Here is a 16,729-nt window from a genome sequence, read left to right as displayed (position 1 = left end):
TAACTCTGGATTTTGTTGTTCTTTAATAGATGGAAAAAGTAAAAGAGAAAAGAAGAAAAAGAAAATGGTGCCAAATATCATCTCGTTTGATGGGGACAATGAGGAGGAGGAGCAAAGCTCTGCCGAACAAGTGAAAACTTCAGATTTAACCAGAGAAAGTTCTGAGGAAAATTCAGAAAGATCATCTTCAGCTGTTTCTTCAGCTATGGATTCTTCCATGACTTTAGCTTCTTTTAGTCCTGATTTGAGTAGAAAACCTGATTTTAATGGAAAACAACTCAACTGCAGTATCTTGAAAACTGTGGATGTATGCCTTAATGGTGATTCCAATCACAAGAAGCTAGATATGAAAAGTATTGATGATGACGATGACGATGATGAAGATGAAGATGTAGATAGAGAGCACATATATCAACAGATCTCTCAAAGGAAAGAGAATGAGGAGGGCAGACCTGATTCTGAACAGTGAGTATTTAAAATTATAATTCTTCTTCTGTCAGTTCTTTTTCTTTTTATTTTCTTTTTCTCAAAGCGCAATTGATGAGAATCACGTTTGGTTGCAGCTAGTATTTCTCCCATGCTATTTTGCACCGTCCTGTTGAGGCCTCCAATCATTTTCTCAACTATTAGTGAATGTAATTGATAAAACTCAATTACTTGAGAGAAAAAGATCCACGTCTTCAAAAAAAAATGAACACAAGGTGGCTTTCTTTTTAACTTATGATCAGTTTGTGAAGAACAAAATAATAGGTGGAGCTGGGTGCACTAGATCCTGGGAGACTCTAACTCCTCCCTTAAATTCCACTAAGATGTCATACTGTTCATTAGCAGGACCATAGTAGACAGCTAAACAAAGTATTCTGATTATCTTTTATCCATGTTTGTCAGCTAATACGTATGTATTTTCTTTTCATGTATTTTTGCCTCCTCAGGCACATAGAAACATAGAAGATAGGAGCAGAAGTGTGTTATTTGACCCCTCAAGTCTGCTCCATATTCAGTGTGATCACAGCTGATCATCAAGCTCAATACCCTAATCCTCCCCAAAACCCTTTAGCCACAGGAGCTATATCTACCTCCTTCTTGAAAACATAATGTTTTGGCCTTAACCACTTTCTGTAGTAGTGAATTCCACAGGTTCACCACTCTCTGAGTGAAGAAATTTCTCCTTATCTCAGTCCTAAAACCCTTTATCCTTCAACTGTAACCCCCCCCCCCCCCTGTTGACATGATCTGTTTTATTTTTCCCATTTGTTTAATTGGGCCAAATAGTGGATGAATGTGGGAATGGAACAACTAAATTTGGAATTTGAGGCGAGAGGTATTTTTATTAAGATATATGTAAATAGTTGTTTGGTTACAGGTAGATAGGATAGTGAAGAATGCGTTTGGTATGCTTTCCTTTATTGTTCAGAGTATTGAGTACAGGAGTTGGGAGGTCATGTTGTAGCTGTACAGGACATTGGTTAGGCCACTTTTGGAATATTGCGTGCAATTCTGGTCTCTTTCCTATCGGAAAGGTGTTGTCAATCTTGAAAGGGTTCAGAAAAGATTTACAAGGATGTTGCCAGAGTTGGAGGATTTGAGCTACAGGGAGAGGCTGAACAGGCTGGGGCTGTTTTTCCTGGAGCGTCAGAGGCTGAGGGGTGACCTAGTAGAGGTTTATAAAATCATGAGGGGCATGATTAGGATAAATAGACAGTCTTTTCGCTGGGTTTGAGGAGTCCAGAATGAGAGGGCATAGGTTTAGGGTGATAGGGAAAAATGCAAAAGAGACCTAAGGGGCAACTTTTTCACGCAGAGGGTGGTGTGTGTATCGAATGAGCTGCCAGAGGAAATGTTGGAGGCTGGTACAATTGCAACATTTAAAAGGCATCTGGGTGGTTATATGAAGAGGAAGGGTTGAGAGGGATATGGGATAAGTGATGGCAAATGGGACTAGATTAGGTTAAGATATTTGGTCGGCATAGACGAGTTGGACCTAAGGGTCTGTTTCTGTGCTGCACTTCTCTCTGACCCTGACTTCGCTTCTCGGCCTTTTGGCTAAGATCATGTGTAGTTCTGTATTACAGAACTTAAGAACTACTGAAATAAAGACACGCTGTATCAAACTTTTCACCTTTTACTGATCAGGTCAATTCATGAGAACAGGAATATAAAAGGGGTAAGCGAATGATTATTATGAATGAGAAAATTCTGAATTGTTGTTAAGTGGATACTGATTGATAGAGGTATTAGCATAGAGAATGCACCAATTAGTAAATTAAAGTTTTGAGGATGCAACTATTATGGGAGGTACACACATGTCTTTATGTGTCAGTTATTTGGAATTCCAGAAGGCAATCAGTGAGGTTCCACACAAGTGGCTGTTTGCAATAGTGAAAATATATGAAATTTTTTTTCGTTAGATTAGATTCCCTACAGTGCGGAAACAGGCCCTTCAGCCCAACAAGCCCGCTCTGACCCTCTGAAGAGCAACCCACACAGACTCTTCTCCCTCTGACTAATGTAACTAACACTATGGGCAACTTAGCACGACCAATTCTTTGGGGAGGTGTCAAGACAGATCGACGAAGGTCAAGCAGGGGATGTGGTGTATATGGACTTCAGCAAGGCATTTGATAAGGTTCCCCATGGTAGGCTCATTCAGAAAGTCCGGAAGTCTGGGATACAGGGAGATTTGGCTATCTGGATTCAGAATTGGCTGGCTGACAGAAGGCAGAGAGCGGTTGTAGATGGAAAGGATTCTGCCTGGAGGTCAGTGTTGAGTGGGGTCCCGCAGGGCACTGTTCTTGGGCCTCTGCTCTTTGTAGCTTTTATAGATGACTAGAATGAAGAGGTTGAGGGGTGGGTTAGTAAATTTGCAGATAACACAAAGGTTGGAGTGTCGTCGATAATATAGAGGACTACTGCAGGCTGCAGTGTGACACAGACAGGATGCAGAGCTGGGCTGAGAAATGGCAGATGGAGTTCACCTGGATAAATGCGAAGTGATGCATTTTGGAAGGTCGAACTCGAATGCTGAATTTGGATTAAAGACAGGATTTTTGGCAGTATGGAGGAACAGAGGGATGTGGGTGTGCAAGTACATAGATCCCTCAAAGTTGCCACCCAAGTGGTTAGGGTTGTTAAGAATGCACATGGTTTTTTTGGCTTTCGTTAACAGGGTGATCGAGTTTAAGAGCCACGAGGTTTTGCTGCATCTCTACAAGTTCCTGGTGAGGCCATACTTGGAATATTGTGTTCAGTTCTGGTTCCCTACTATAGGAAAGATAAAGAGGCTTTAGAGAGGGTGCAAGGAAGGTTTACCAGGATGCTGCCTGGACTGGAGGGCTTGCCTTATGAAGAAAGGTTGAATAAGCTCAGACTTTTTCTCTCTGGAGAGAAGGAGGAAGAAAGGAGACCTGATCAAGGTATACAAGACAATGAGTGGAATAGACAGAGTCAATAGCCAGAGACTTTTCCCCAGGGCAGGATTGACTGGTATGAGGTGTCATAGTTTGAAGATATTAGGAGGAAGGTATAAAGGAGACCTCAGAGGTAGGTTCTTTACGCAGAGAGTTGTGAATGCTTGGAATGCTTTGCCAGCTGTGGTGGTGGAAGCAGAGTCATTGGGGACATTTAAGTGACTGCTGGACATGCACATGGATAGCAGTGAATTGAAGGGTGCGTAGATTAAGTTATTATATTTTACATAGGATCAAACCTCGGTACAACATCATGGGCCAAAGGAACTGTTCTGTGCTGTACTTGCCTATGTTCTATGTTCAATTCACTTAACCTGCACACCTTTGGATTGGATTGTGGGAGGAAACCTGAGTACCCAGAGGAAACCCACACAGACATGGGGAGAATGTGCAAACTCCACACAGTCGCCCGAGACTGGAATCAAAGCCAACTCCCTGGTGCTGTGAGTACTAACCACTGAGCCACCGTGCCGCCAGTTGTGGGAACCTTACTGTCTTGGCTAATGAGCAGTTAGGAAGTGGGTGGCAGGAAGTTGAAATCATCAACAGGTTCAGGTGTGTGATTGATCTCCACTTGCTTTCAAGTTCCTGTGTTTTTTGGTTTTGGGCACAAAAATGTGTGCTAAGCTATACAATACAGCATACAAAAACCTTGTGTGTTAGTTGTACTGTCAGTATTTACTGTCATAATTTTAACTGTCTGAAATAGTAGTCATGAAATTTTGTTCACCTTTTTCTTGCAGAGGACATTTGAAATGTCAGATTGATGGTAATAAATTCTGCTGAAAAAGAGTTAAGGTTGTTGCAATTTGTGATATGCCATTCATAAATTATGTAGGTTTTGTTAGAATTTTAAAGTATATCAGTGTATTTTCTGATTTTTAAATAATCATTGTGAATTTTAATAGAAATATTTTTCATTACTTTATTCACTGCAGCATCATTCTGCTGCAGAATATATGGAAAGTAGATGCAATGCACGTATGGTGTGTGCAACTACATGCCAGTCTTTGGAGTTTCTATTAACTTAGCTGTTATTAGCATTGTTATTAAGTGTATCTTAATTCTTCACGTAATCTTAATTTGTGCAATTAGCCAAATCCTGTTTCTCCTTCTGAATTAAAATCTAATAAATTAGACCATAAAATGTAGAAGCAGAAATAGGCCATCCTAATTATTAATAAGGACAACAATTGGTGGAAAGTTGAGAAGATTGCCTATTTCTCTTCTCACCCAGCATTTATTATCTCTCCAGGGAACCTCACCCAATTAGTATCCCTTCTCACCACCTCGGGAGGAGAAAATCATGCCCTACTTGTCTCTGTGTACTCAGGGAAAAATCAAAAGAACAAAATTCAATTCGAAAGTAGTTATAAGCCTTAAAGGAAATGAAGTATCTTTTTATTTTAAAAAAAAGAGTACTTTCTAATCAACTAATTGAGACATGTTACAACGTACCTCTGAGACAGGTGGGATATGAACCCAGATTGTCTGACCAAGGTAAGGATACTTTGCTCTAAGATTCTCAAAGTTTCTCTTTATATGTGCTGATGTCATTTTTCAGTGAGAACGCTCTGAAAAGTTATCATCCTCAAATCAAGGGACAGTTAATGAAGGAGATTCTTTGATGACGTTAGGCTTCTTGTGAATTCCCTATCTAATTTATTAGTGACTACCTTATGTTGGTAACCCCTAGATTTGCTCTTCCCAGAAGCGGGAACACTCTTCATTGTCTATTTCACTGAAATATTCCATAATTTTGAGGAAACAGTTAAATTTTAAAGTAGACAACAGACTGTGATCATATTTGCTTAATAAGCATACTTGCACATCTAATATCAGAGTAAAATGCAAAATAAATGCTGATTATCTAAAGTGAATCCTCTGAGATGCTGAAAAGCCTATGTGAAAGAATTAAAGAGAAAAATTAATCCTGAGAAAATTATGGTTTTGTTTGGGAACAATAGAAAAAGAACAAACAATTGATAAAACAAGTCTCTTATTTTGTACAGAAATGTGGAATTTCTAAGTTTCTAGCATGCATTTAAATGGAAAATAGATACATGTGAAGAACAAGATGGTTATGATGGTAGGTTGAGATAAAAAAGGGAGGAGATGGCTTGATTTGAGCATAAGCACTGACATGGACAGGTTGGGCCGAATGGCTTCTTCCTGCAAAGTGTGTTCTATGTAACCCTATATAATATTCTATAGTGATCACATTGCCTATTTTTAATTCTACAGATCTCTTGTGCAAAATGTATCTATTTCTCAAATGTCCAGCTGGAATACTCTTCAAGTCCTGAATGACAATGACAGCTCTGACATTCTTTTTCCAGTCATGGCAGTTGGTTCCTATTCTCAGTCTGGTAGGTAATGTACGTGAAAGCTTCATGCTTGTTCCGTATTTAATCTGTAGCACCCCCTGGTGTCTCACTAAAGTATGAAGTTAAAAATCACAACACCAGGTTCTAGTCCAAAAGGTTACTAGACCTGTTGTGTTATTTTTAACTTTGTCCACCCCTGTCCAACACCAACACCTCCAAATCATCACTAAAGTATGACACACAATTCAAAGGCAAATTTCCTTTATATTGTTTGCTGTTTTGCAGAGCAGAGTTACTTGCCTCTTGAGAATTATTTTCCCATTACTTTTCTTTCAAGCTTGTTATGTTATCGATTTTGATGACTTGTCAAGTGTTGCCTTTATCGGCTAGCCTGAATTACTGCCATGCATGTAGTTTACACGTGCATACTTGGTCAGGGGAAGTTGCAGTATTCTTTTGTCCCTGTTGTACAGGGGTGATGCCTAGTAAACATGAAACACCCTCAAATATTTTCATGTGTCTTCATTTAAAAATGAAAATTGTCCTTCGAATAAAGGATATAATCCTTAGATACATTAGGAGAAAGTGAGGACTGCAGATGTGGAGATCAGAATCGAAAAGTGTGCTGCTGGAAAAGCGCAGCAGTTCAAGCAGATCTGAGGAGCAGAAGAATCAATGTTTCAAGCATAACGTCTTCATCAGGAAAGTTGAGGGGCAGTGGAGAGAAGGGGGCTGAGAGATAAATAGGAGTGTGGGAGTGAGGTAGCTGGGAAGGCGATAGGTAGATGAAGGTGGGAATAATGGTGATACGTCAGAAGGAGAGTGGAGGAAATGGGTGGGAAGGAAGATGGGCAGTTAGGGCAGTTCAAGAGGGTGGTACCGACTATGGGATGTGTTGGTGGGGGGAGGGGAGATGAGGAAACTCCTTGTGGAGGGGGGAGAAGAACTTCCTCATTTCCCCCCCCCAAAATTCACCCCAGATCCAATGCTCCAACTCGGCACCACCCTCTTGAACTGTCTTACCTACCCATCTTCCTTCCCACCCATTTCCTCCACTCTCCCCTCTGACTATAACCATCACCTCCCACTGCATCTACCTATCGCCTTCCCAGCTACCTCACCCCCACCTTCCTATCTATCTCTCAGCCCTGTTCTCTGCACCTCCCCCCAACTTTCCTGATGAAGGCCTTTTGCCTGAAAAGTTAATTCTCCTGCTCCTTGGATGCTGCTTGACCTGCTGTGCTTTTCCACCACCACACTTTTCGACTTCTTAGATATACTGTCAAGGTAGATAAATTCAGAAGGTATCAGGGAAAACCTTTTTTTGATAGGTTTTCATTTTAGACCTGTGTGTATAATTTAAAAAGTAACAATTTGTTTATTCTTCATTCCATTGGCTTTCATCGCGTTATTACATTTTCCCTCAGCTTCGTCATGAGCAAAGTGAGGAACAACAAGGAATGATTAATTAATATCTCCTTCGTTTCTGTTTATTGTGCTTGAATTAATATGTTTGCCACAATGGTGAGACAGTAGGATAAACTAATTGGTAACTGTAGTTGGTGTTTCAGAACTATAGTTGGGAATTAAATCTATATCCAAAGAAAATAAACTGGGAAAATGTACAGTTATATTTCCAGTTATAACTCCACTGGAAAATTCCAGAATCCTAAGTAATTATCAGAAGGCTAATCACAGGTAATTATCTACTTGTTTTATAACTTTGGAATAAGGGTCAGGTTGAAAGTGTCATTGCACATAACATTAAGCTTTGTTTTAAGAACAGGACCCTTTTAAAACTTTTAGGTGTGCAAATTTAGCTTATTGAGACAAATAATGTATGTTACATATGTTGCAGATGCCACTTCTGATAATCTGGTGTACTGTGATGAACATGAAAATGTTATTCTGGCTGTTGAACTTGCCCAGAAAGGATCCCAGCATCAGTATAGGTGAGGATTAAATGACATTTGTCATTGATTATATTGTTGATGTGTGCTTTGTTTTTCCAGAAATATTCTATTCATTGTATTAGCATCAAACTCCTAGTTTCTGAAGAGTATGTTGTGGTTCTGTTCGCCACACACACACACGCAGATGACAAGCAACATGAATTCGACTGGGACAACACTACTATTATAGGGCAAGCCAAACAGAGAACAGCCAGGGAATTCCTAGAGGCATGGCACTCATCCACAGATTCTATCAACAAACACATCGACCTGGACCCAATGTACCGGCCACTGCAGCGGACAGCTGGAACTGACAACCGGAAGCGGCAGAGACAAACCACTATAAATGCCGGAGGAAACATCACCGAAGCGTTTCACAGGAGGCTCCCAAGCACTGAGGATGTCACCTAGACAGGGGACGAAACGTTTGTAACACAAATTCCCAGCTCAGTGAACAGAACCACAACAACGAGCACCCGAGCTACAAATCTTTTCCCAAACTTTGAACACCTTCTGAAGAGTATTGATGCTGTCGAAATGATTAATTTATTTCAGTCATATTTTATAAAAAAAGTATTTTCCTGAGGTTTGTTTTATGTCTCTGCACAGTGCTGAAGCAGCTCCTTCACTTCAGGCTGATATTGGTAGTGGCCTTTTGCCAGCTTCTACTGTCCCAGAAACTATGACTGTTGGTGAGTGTCTTTACAAAATATTTATCATTTCTGTTTGAATTGAATTAAAAGCAATGTCTGTCAGTTTTTTTCTTTTAACCAACTAAGTACAGTGTATTTGAATTCAATAGTCATATTTTTGAGTTCTTAATCTGAACATTTTGTCTGGGGGACAGTGGAATATAATGAAGAAAATCCTAGTGAACATTTTAATTGTTATAATATACAGTTGATTGAACTTTGACCAAAGGTCTGAGAGTTGTTCAGTTTTTCAGGAGTTCCTCATGGCACAATTTCAGAGTTCTTGAAGCAAAGCAATTCATTCTGCACTTGCACACTTAGATGTCTGCCGCTTAGATTTTGCTGCTGTTGTAGTTTGTGTTGTAGGGTGACCACTGAATTGGATTTTAAAATTGTACAGTTTGTAGGACTGAATGCCATTCTGATCGGCTTATTGCATCTCCCACTTGTCTCAGTTGGTGCTACGTACCTTAAGTTGTTTTCAAAATGCATCCCCCCTGCCTAGCTTGTTAAGTTTGTCATCATCCACTTTGATTGTCAGTCCAGATACATTGTACGTTAATTAACATTGAGTTAACAATCTTACTTTCTTCATCTTCCAATTCATAACACAGTTCCTCCATTGTGATTGAGGTAATGCATGTTATTCTGTTAAAAATTATTCTTAAAGAACATAGAACTCTACAGCACAGGAGTGGGCCCTTTGGCCCATGATGTTGTGTCGAACATTTTGCCAAATTAAACTAATCCCTTCTGTCTGCCCTTGGTCCATTTCCATCCATTTTTTCTGTGTTCATATGCTTATCTAAAATCCCCTACTGTATCTGCCTGCACTGCTACCCCGGCAGTGTGTTCCACACTCCTACCACTCTTGCCCCTCAAATCTCCTTTGAACTTTACCCTCATGTTAAATGCATGCCTCTTAGTTTTAGACACTTCACTCTGGGGAAAAGATTCTAACCGTCAACCCTATCTATGTATCTCATAATTTTATCGACTTCTGTCAAGTTCTCCCTCAGCCTCTGCTGCTCCAGAGTAAACAGTCTGAGATTTCTAGCCCCTCCTTATAGTTCATACCTCCACTTAGGGCTGATATTGTTAATGGCCTTTTGCCAACTTCCTCTGTCTCAGAAGCCATGACTGTTGGTGAGTCATACACAAGATTTATTATTTTCATCCAGGCAGCATCCTGGTAAACCACTTCTGCACCCTCTCCAAACCCTCCAAATCTTTCCTGTAATGTGTATTTTAAGTAAATTTATAGTGCAGGAGAATTGAGATCATAACTGTGTCTTAGACTATTTAGTATGTAAGTTGATACTGTGCTGATCTTAGACTTGCTCTTTGTGTTTGCAAATGGTTTTATGAATTGAGCAAGAGTCTTTTGCTGAATAAAAGCAATGGTGAGCAGTATACTTTTGGCAGGTGGTCTGTAATGTCATTTAATTCAGCATTTGATAATGGATAATATGTAGCAGAGTTCGCTGGATGTATTGACACTCCTCCCTTTACCATCGAGTTATTGGGAAGGTTTAATGCTGAGAAAAGATTCACTTCACATGTTGTGGATATATTCATGATCAAGTTTAGATAGAATCCCAACAGTGTGGAAGCAGACAATTCAGCCCATCAAGTCCAGGAAAGGCTAAACAGTCTGGGGCTGTTTTCCCTGGAGCATTGGAGGCTGAGGAGTGACCTTATAGAGGTTTACAAAATTATGAGGGGCATGGATAGGATAAATAGGCAAAGTCTTTTCCCTGGGGTCAGGGAATCCAGACTTAGAGGGCTTAGGTGTGGGGTGAGAGGGGAAAGATATAAAAGAGACCTAAGGGGCAACTTTTTCACGCAGAGGGTGGTATGGATATGGAATGAGCTGCCAGAGGAAGTGTTGGAGGGCTGGTACAATTGCAACATTTAAGAGGCATTTGGATGTGTATATGAATAGGAAGGGTTTGGAGGGATGTGGGCCGGATGCTGGCAAGTGGGATTAGATTGGATTGGGATATCTGGTCGGTAAGGACAGGTTGGACCGAAGGGTCTGTTTCCATGCTATACATCTCTATGACTCTATGACTTCAAAAAGCAACCCACCCAGACCTAAACCCTTACCCCATCCCTGTAACCCTGCATTTTCTGTGGCTAAACCACCTAGCTTTCAAATCCCTGGACATCATGGGCAATTTCTCATGGCCAATCCACCTATGCCACACACGTTTGGACTGTCGGAGGAAACTGGAGAACCTGGAGGATGCCCACGCAGACGCAGGAATAATGTGCAAACTCTACACGGTCAGTGTGAGGTTGGAATTGAACCTGGACCCTTGTCGCTGTGAGGCAACAATGCTAAATACTGAGCCATCGTGTGAGCATTGTTGCTGTGTCATCCAGAAAACAAATGAGATTACAAATGTAGATTGAGGGCTATCCCACCCAATCTATAAAATGACAGAAACATAGAACATAGAAAAGTACAGCACAGAACAGGCCCTTAGGCCCACAAAGTTGTGCCGAGACTTAATCCTAATGTAAAATATAGTAACTTAACCTACGCACCCCTCAACTCACTGCTATCCATGTGCACGTCCAGCAGTCGCTTAAATGACCCCAATGACTCTGCTTCCACCACCTCAGCTGGCAGTGCATTCCAGGCATTCACAACTCTCTGTGTAAAGAGCCTACTCTGATGTCTCCTTTATACCTTCCTCCTAATATCTTCAAACTCTGACTCCTCGTACCAGTCAATCCTGCCCTGGGGAAAAGTCTCTGGCTATTGACTCTGTCTATTCCACTCATTGTCTTGTATACCTCGATCAGGTCTCCTCTCTTCCTCCTTCTCTCCAAAAGGAAACGTCTGAGCTTATTCAACCTTTCTTCATAAGACAAGCCTTCCAGTCCAGGGAGCATCCTGGTAAACCTTCTTTGCACCCTCTCCAAAGCCTCTGTATATTTCCTATAGTAGGGTGACCAGAACTGGACACAATATTCCAAGTGTGGTCTCACTAGGGACTTGTAGAGCTGTAGCAAAACCTCGCGGCTCTTAAACTCGATCGCCCTGTTAATGAAAGCCAAAAAAACCATGTGCATCCTAACCACTTGGGTGGCAACTTTGAGGGATCAATGTACTTGCACACCCACATCTCTCTGTTCCTCCATACTGCCAAGAATCCTGTCTTTAATCCAAATTCAGCATTCGAGTTCGACCTTCCAAAATGCATCACTTCGCATTTATCCAGGTGAACTCCATCTGCCATTTCTCAGCCCAGCTCTGCATCCTGTCTGTGTCACGCTGCAGCCTGCAGTAGTCCTCTATATTATCGACGACACCTCCAACCTTTGTGTTATCTGCAAATTTACTAACCTACCCCTCAACCTCTTCATTCTAGTCATCTATAAAAGCTACAAAGAGCAGAGGCCCAAGAACAGTGCCCTGTGGGACCCCTCTCAACACTGACCTCCAGGCAGAATCCTTTCCATCTACAACCACTCTCTGCCTTCTGTCAGCCAGCCAATTCTGAATCCAGATAGCCAAATCTCCCTGTATCCCATACTTCCTGACTTTATGGGGAATCTTATCAAATGCCTTGCTGAAGTCCATATACACCACATCCCCTGCTTGACCTTCGTTGATCTGTCTTGACACCTCCTCAAAGAACTGGTCATGCTAAATTGCCCATAGTGTTAGGTACATTAGTCAGAGGGAGAGGACTCTGTGTGGGTTGCTCTTCGGAGGGTCGGAGTGGACTTGTTGGGCTGAAGGGCCTGTTTCCGCACTGTAGGGAATCTAATCTAACCAAAAAACAATTCCACATACTTTCACTATTGCAAACAGCCACTTGTGTGGAACCTCACTGATTGCCGTCTGGAAATCCAAATAACTGACACATAAAGACATGTGTGTACCTCCCATAATAGTTGCACCCTCGAAACTTTAATTTACTAATTGGTGCATTCTCTATGCTAACACCTCTATCAATCAGTATCCACTTAACAACAATTCAGAATTTTCTCATACATAATAATTATTCGCTTACCCCTTTTATATGTGTTCTCATGAATTGACCTGATCAGTAAAAGGTGAAAAGTTTGATACAGCGTGTCTTTATTTCAGTAGTTCTCAAGTTCTGTAATACAGAGTCAGGGTCAGAGAGATGTAAAGTGTGGAAACAGACCCTTCGGTCCAACTTGTCCATGCTGACCAAATATCCTAACCTAATCTAGTCCCATTTGCCATCACTTATCCCATATCCCTCTCAACCCTTCCTCTTCATATAACCACGCAGATGCCTTTTAAATGTTGCAATTGTACCAGCCTCCAACATTTCCTCTGGCAGCTCATTCTATGCACACACCACCCTCTGTGTGAAAAGGTTGCCCCCTTCGGTCTCTTTTGCATCTTTCCCCTCTCACCATAAACCTATGCCCTCTCGTTCTGAACTCCCCAAACCCAGCGAAAAGACTGTCTATTTATCCTAATCATGCCCCTCATGATTTTATAAACCTCTACTAGGTCATCCCTCAACCTCTGACGCTCCAGGAAAAACAGCCCCAGCCTGTTCAGCCTCTCCCTGTAGCTCAAATCCTCCAACTCTGGCAACATCCTTGTAAATCTTTTCTGAACCCTTTCAAGATTGACAGCATCTTTCTGATAGAAGGGAGATCAGAATTGCACACAATATTCCAACAGTGGCCTAACCAATGTCCTGTACAGCTACAACATGACCTCCCAACTCCTGTACTCAATCCTCTGAACAATGAAGGAAAGCATACCAAACGCATTCTTCACTATCCTATCTACCTGTAACCAAACAACTATTTGCATATATCTTAATAAAAATACCTCTCGCCTCAAATTCCAAATTTAGTTGTTCCATTCTTACATTCATCCACTATTTGGCCCAATTATGTTTTTTGAGGATGTGGATCTTTTTCTCTCAAGTAATTGAGTTTTATCAATTACATTCACTAGTAGTTGAGAAAATGATTGGAGGCCTCAACAGGACGGTGCAAAATAGCATGGGAGAAATACTAGCTGCAACCAAATGTGATTCTCATCAATTGCGCTTTGAGAAAAAGAAAATAAACGTGCTATATTTAGCTTTGGAAAGAACTGACAAAAGAAAAATTATAATTTTAAACACTCACTGTTCAGAATCAGGTCTGCCCTCCTCATTCTCTTTCCTTTGAGAGATCTGTTGATATATGTGTTCTCTATCTACATCTTCATCTTCATCATCGTCATCGTCATCATTAATACTTTTCATATTTAGCTTCTTGTGATTGGAATCACCATTAAGGCATACATACACAGTTTTCAAGATACTGCAGTTGAGTTGTTTTCCATTAAAATCAGGTTTTCTACTCAAATCAGGACTAAAAGAAGCTAAAGTCATGGAAGAATCCATGGCTGAAGAAACAGCTGAAGATGATCTTTCTGAATTTTCCTCAGAACTTTCTCTGGTTAAATCTGAAGTTTTCACTTGTTCGGCAGAGCTTTGCTCCTCCTCCTCCTCATTGTCCCCATCAAATGAGATGATATTTGGCACCATTTTCTTTTTCTTCTTTGCTCTTTTACTGCCAAGAATCCTATCTTTAATACAAATTCAGCATTCGATTTCGACCTTCCAAAATGCATCACTTCACACTTATCCAGGTTGAACTCCATCTGCCATTTCTCAGCCCAGCTCTGCATCCTGTCTATGTCACGCTGCAGCCTGCGGTAGCCCTCTATTCTATTGACAACACCTCCAACCTTTGTGTCATCTGCAAATTTACTAACCCATTGCTCAGCCTCCTCATCCAAGTCATTTATAAATACTAAAAAAGAGCAGAGGCCCAAGAACAGAGCCCTGCGGCACCCCACTCAACACTGTCCTCCAGGCAGAATCCTTTCCATCCACAACCATTCTCTGCCTTCTGTTAGCTAACCAATTCTGAATCCAGATAGCCAAATCTCCCTGTATCCCATATTTTCTGACTTTACGAATGAACGTTTGAAGTGAGAGAAATATTTGAAAAGAACATACTTTGTAGTTCTGCAGTTAGTACATTAGAGTTCAATTGCTTGTTGGCATGAATAGTCCTAATGTTTGATGCAGGCTGGTGCCAGTGGCATCTCTGTTGGTGATGTCCCTGCTACTGCACCTACCAGATGAGAATTGTCTGCTTTGGAGTTAAGGGCAGCAAACACTTGCTTAAATTTTATATGAATTATGATGTTTGCAATTTAGCTTGGCTCGTTCATTGCACTTTCCCCTGTAAAAATGCAGGAAGAAAGAAGAAAGCTTAGCAACTGCAATACCATTACAATCCTAATAGTAAAAGCTGCAGTGATGACTTAAAGTCCAGGTTTCAGGTCTGCAGCCAGTTGAAAGCACTAATATTATCTCTCAATTTTCTAACCTGTTAACAGATGAGGATAGTGTTTGTTTGAAGGTAAATAATATTCGCTAGATTGCCCACATTGTGTGCTGACACTCATTACTGAGGACAAAAACTGGATATCTCACAGTCGTATGCCATACTCTTAAATATCGATGTTGCACTTCTGTGCTTTGTGCTGTGTGTTTCTTGGTTGTGCAGATTTCATCTTCAATATGTATTTCTTTAATCTCTTAAATATTATTAAAAGTAATGTTCCAGACACATCAGAGACATTTTAAAACAGAAAATGAGAGCAGATAACCAAAAGCTATAACAAAGAAGCAAGTCTTAAGGAGCTACTTCAAGGAGGAAAAGGATGACGGGTTAATGAGGGGAATTCCAGACTCTAGTGGCTAGGCAGCTGAACGGAGGGATTTTATTTGTAGCAGCTCAAATGGCCTGAATTAAAGGAGGATAGATATCCTGGAGCATTGTAGGAATTTAGAGTGGTGGAGCCAAGCTACAGATGGATTTGATGAGTGGGAGAACACTCAATATGAAGTTAAATCTGACATTGAGGTTGCAAACATTTTGACTCGACTTGAGACACTTGCCATGTAGGACAATAGAATTGGTGATGAGAGAGCAGAATTTATAGTGGAGACTGAAAGCAATGGCTTTGGTCCTCCTAATATTTATCTAGATGAAATTTCTGCTTACCTGATACTGGATGTTGAAAAATTGTCTGGCAATTTGAAGGCAGTGGAAGAATTGAGAGAAGCGGTGAAAAAAATCAGCTTGTTATAGATCAGACCAAACCTCCTCCTTAAGAAGAATGCCTAGACCCTAAATCTTTGTAATTTTAAAGGTAACTATAAGGCATTGCATTCCAAAGGCAATTTGATTGATCAAACTACTCGAAATCAAGCAAAACACACTTTATAATTATACTTCAGTTAAAATACAGAATGAAAATAAAAGAATTGGCTTAACTGTAACTCTATCGAAATCCTTAACAAAATAATACATATATTAACTATTACTAATTAATTGTTCCAATACAGTAACATTCTATAAAAACACACTTGGCAAAGGCAAATTTTGTAAAATAGATTGTCTCACATACAATTCTAACCATGGTGTGGAAGTGCCATTGTTGGATTGAGGTGGATAAAGTCAGAAGTCACACAACACCAGGCTATAATCCAACAGCTTTGAAATCACAGGCTTTTGGAGGACAGCCCCTTTGTCAGGTACAGCATCAGGAAGAGCATCCCAGCTTTTAGCTGTGACAGAGAGAGGAATGAGATCTTCCAAATCCAGCTTCCAAACCCCAGCAATGGCTGAAAGCTAAAACTAAAAATGCTGATTCTGTGGGAGCTTGACCCAACCCGTTCAAGCTGTTTCTATTGTTCCAACTTTAAAAAAACCCAACACCTCTGAGATTATTTATTGTCTTTGAGCACGTTACCTCTGTAAAACCAAGGCTAAAAAACACCTCTTTAGCCAGAGTATTGTCAAAAGCTGCAAAAGTCTATGTTGTGGCAACTGAGATTGTGTTTTTGGATGCTGTCTCTGATGGGCAACATGAATTTAAATAATATGAATGTAGAATATTGCAGTATAGAAGGCAGCCATTCGGCTCTTCTATTTTTGTACTGGCTCCTGAAAGAGCTACCCAGCTAGTCCCATTCTCCAGCCCCATCTCCATAGTCCTCTAAATTAATCATTTTTAGATGTATATATGGCTCTCTTTTTGAAACTTCCCATGAAATCAGCACGCACCACTCTCTCAGGCGGCGTATTCCAAATCCTAACAACTCTGACTAATGCACGTTCTCCTTATCATATTCCTACTTCTCCTGCTGACAGTCTTGAATTGTGACCTGTAGTTACTGACATAGCAACGAGTGGATATCCTTTTTTACCTT

General features: G+C 40.7%; 1 protein-coding gene across 4 annotated transcripts in view; it reads left to right on the top strand.

The window, feature by feature from the left end:
• snx29 (sorting nexin 29) overlaps positions 1-16,729 on the top strand; it is a 491,480-nt gene that overhangs the window by 63,554 nt on the left and 411,197 nt on the right. For all 4 annotated transcript variants that reach the window (XM_072560128.1, XM_072560129.1, XM_072560127.1 and 1 more), the window contains 4 exons: positions 30-465; positions 5,712-5,836; positions 7,653-7,746; positions 8,356-8,438. In XM_072560128.1, the coding sequence (XP_072416229.1) occupies positions 30-465; positions 5,712-5,836; positions 7,653-7,746; positions 8,356-8,438 (738 nt within the window). The remainder of the gene's footprint in view (positions 1-29; positions 466-5,711; positions 5,837-7,652; positions 7,747-8,355; positions 8,439-16,729) is intronic.

The sequence above is a fragment of the Chiloscyllium punctatum genome, chromosome 40 (assembly GCF_047496795.1).
Source record: "Chiloscyllium punctatum isolate Juve2018m chromosome 40, sChiPun1.3, whole genome shotgun sequence".
NCBI lineage: Eukaryota > Metazoa > Chordata > Chondrichthyes > Orectolobiformes > Hemiscylliidae > Chiloscyllium > Chiloscyllium punctatum.
This window is presented reverse-complemented; position numbering and strand designations above follow the sequence as displayed.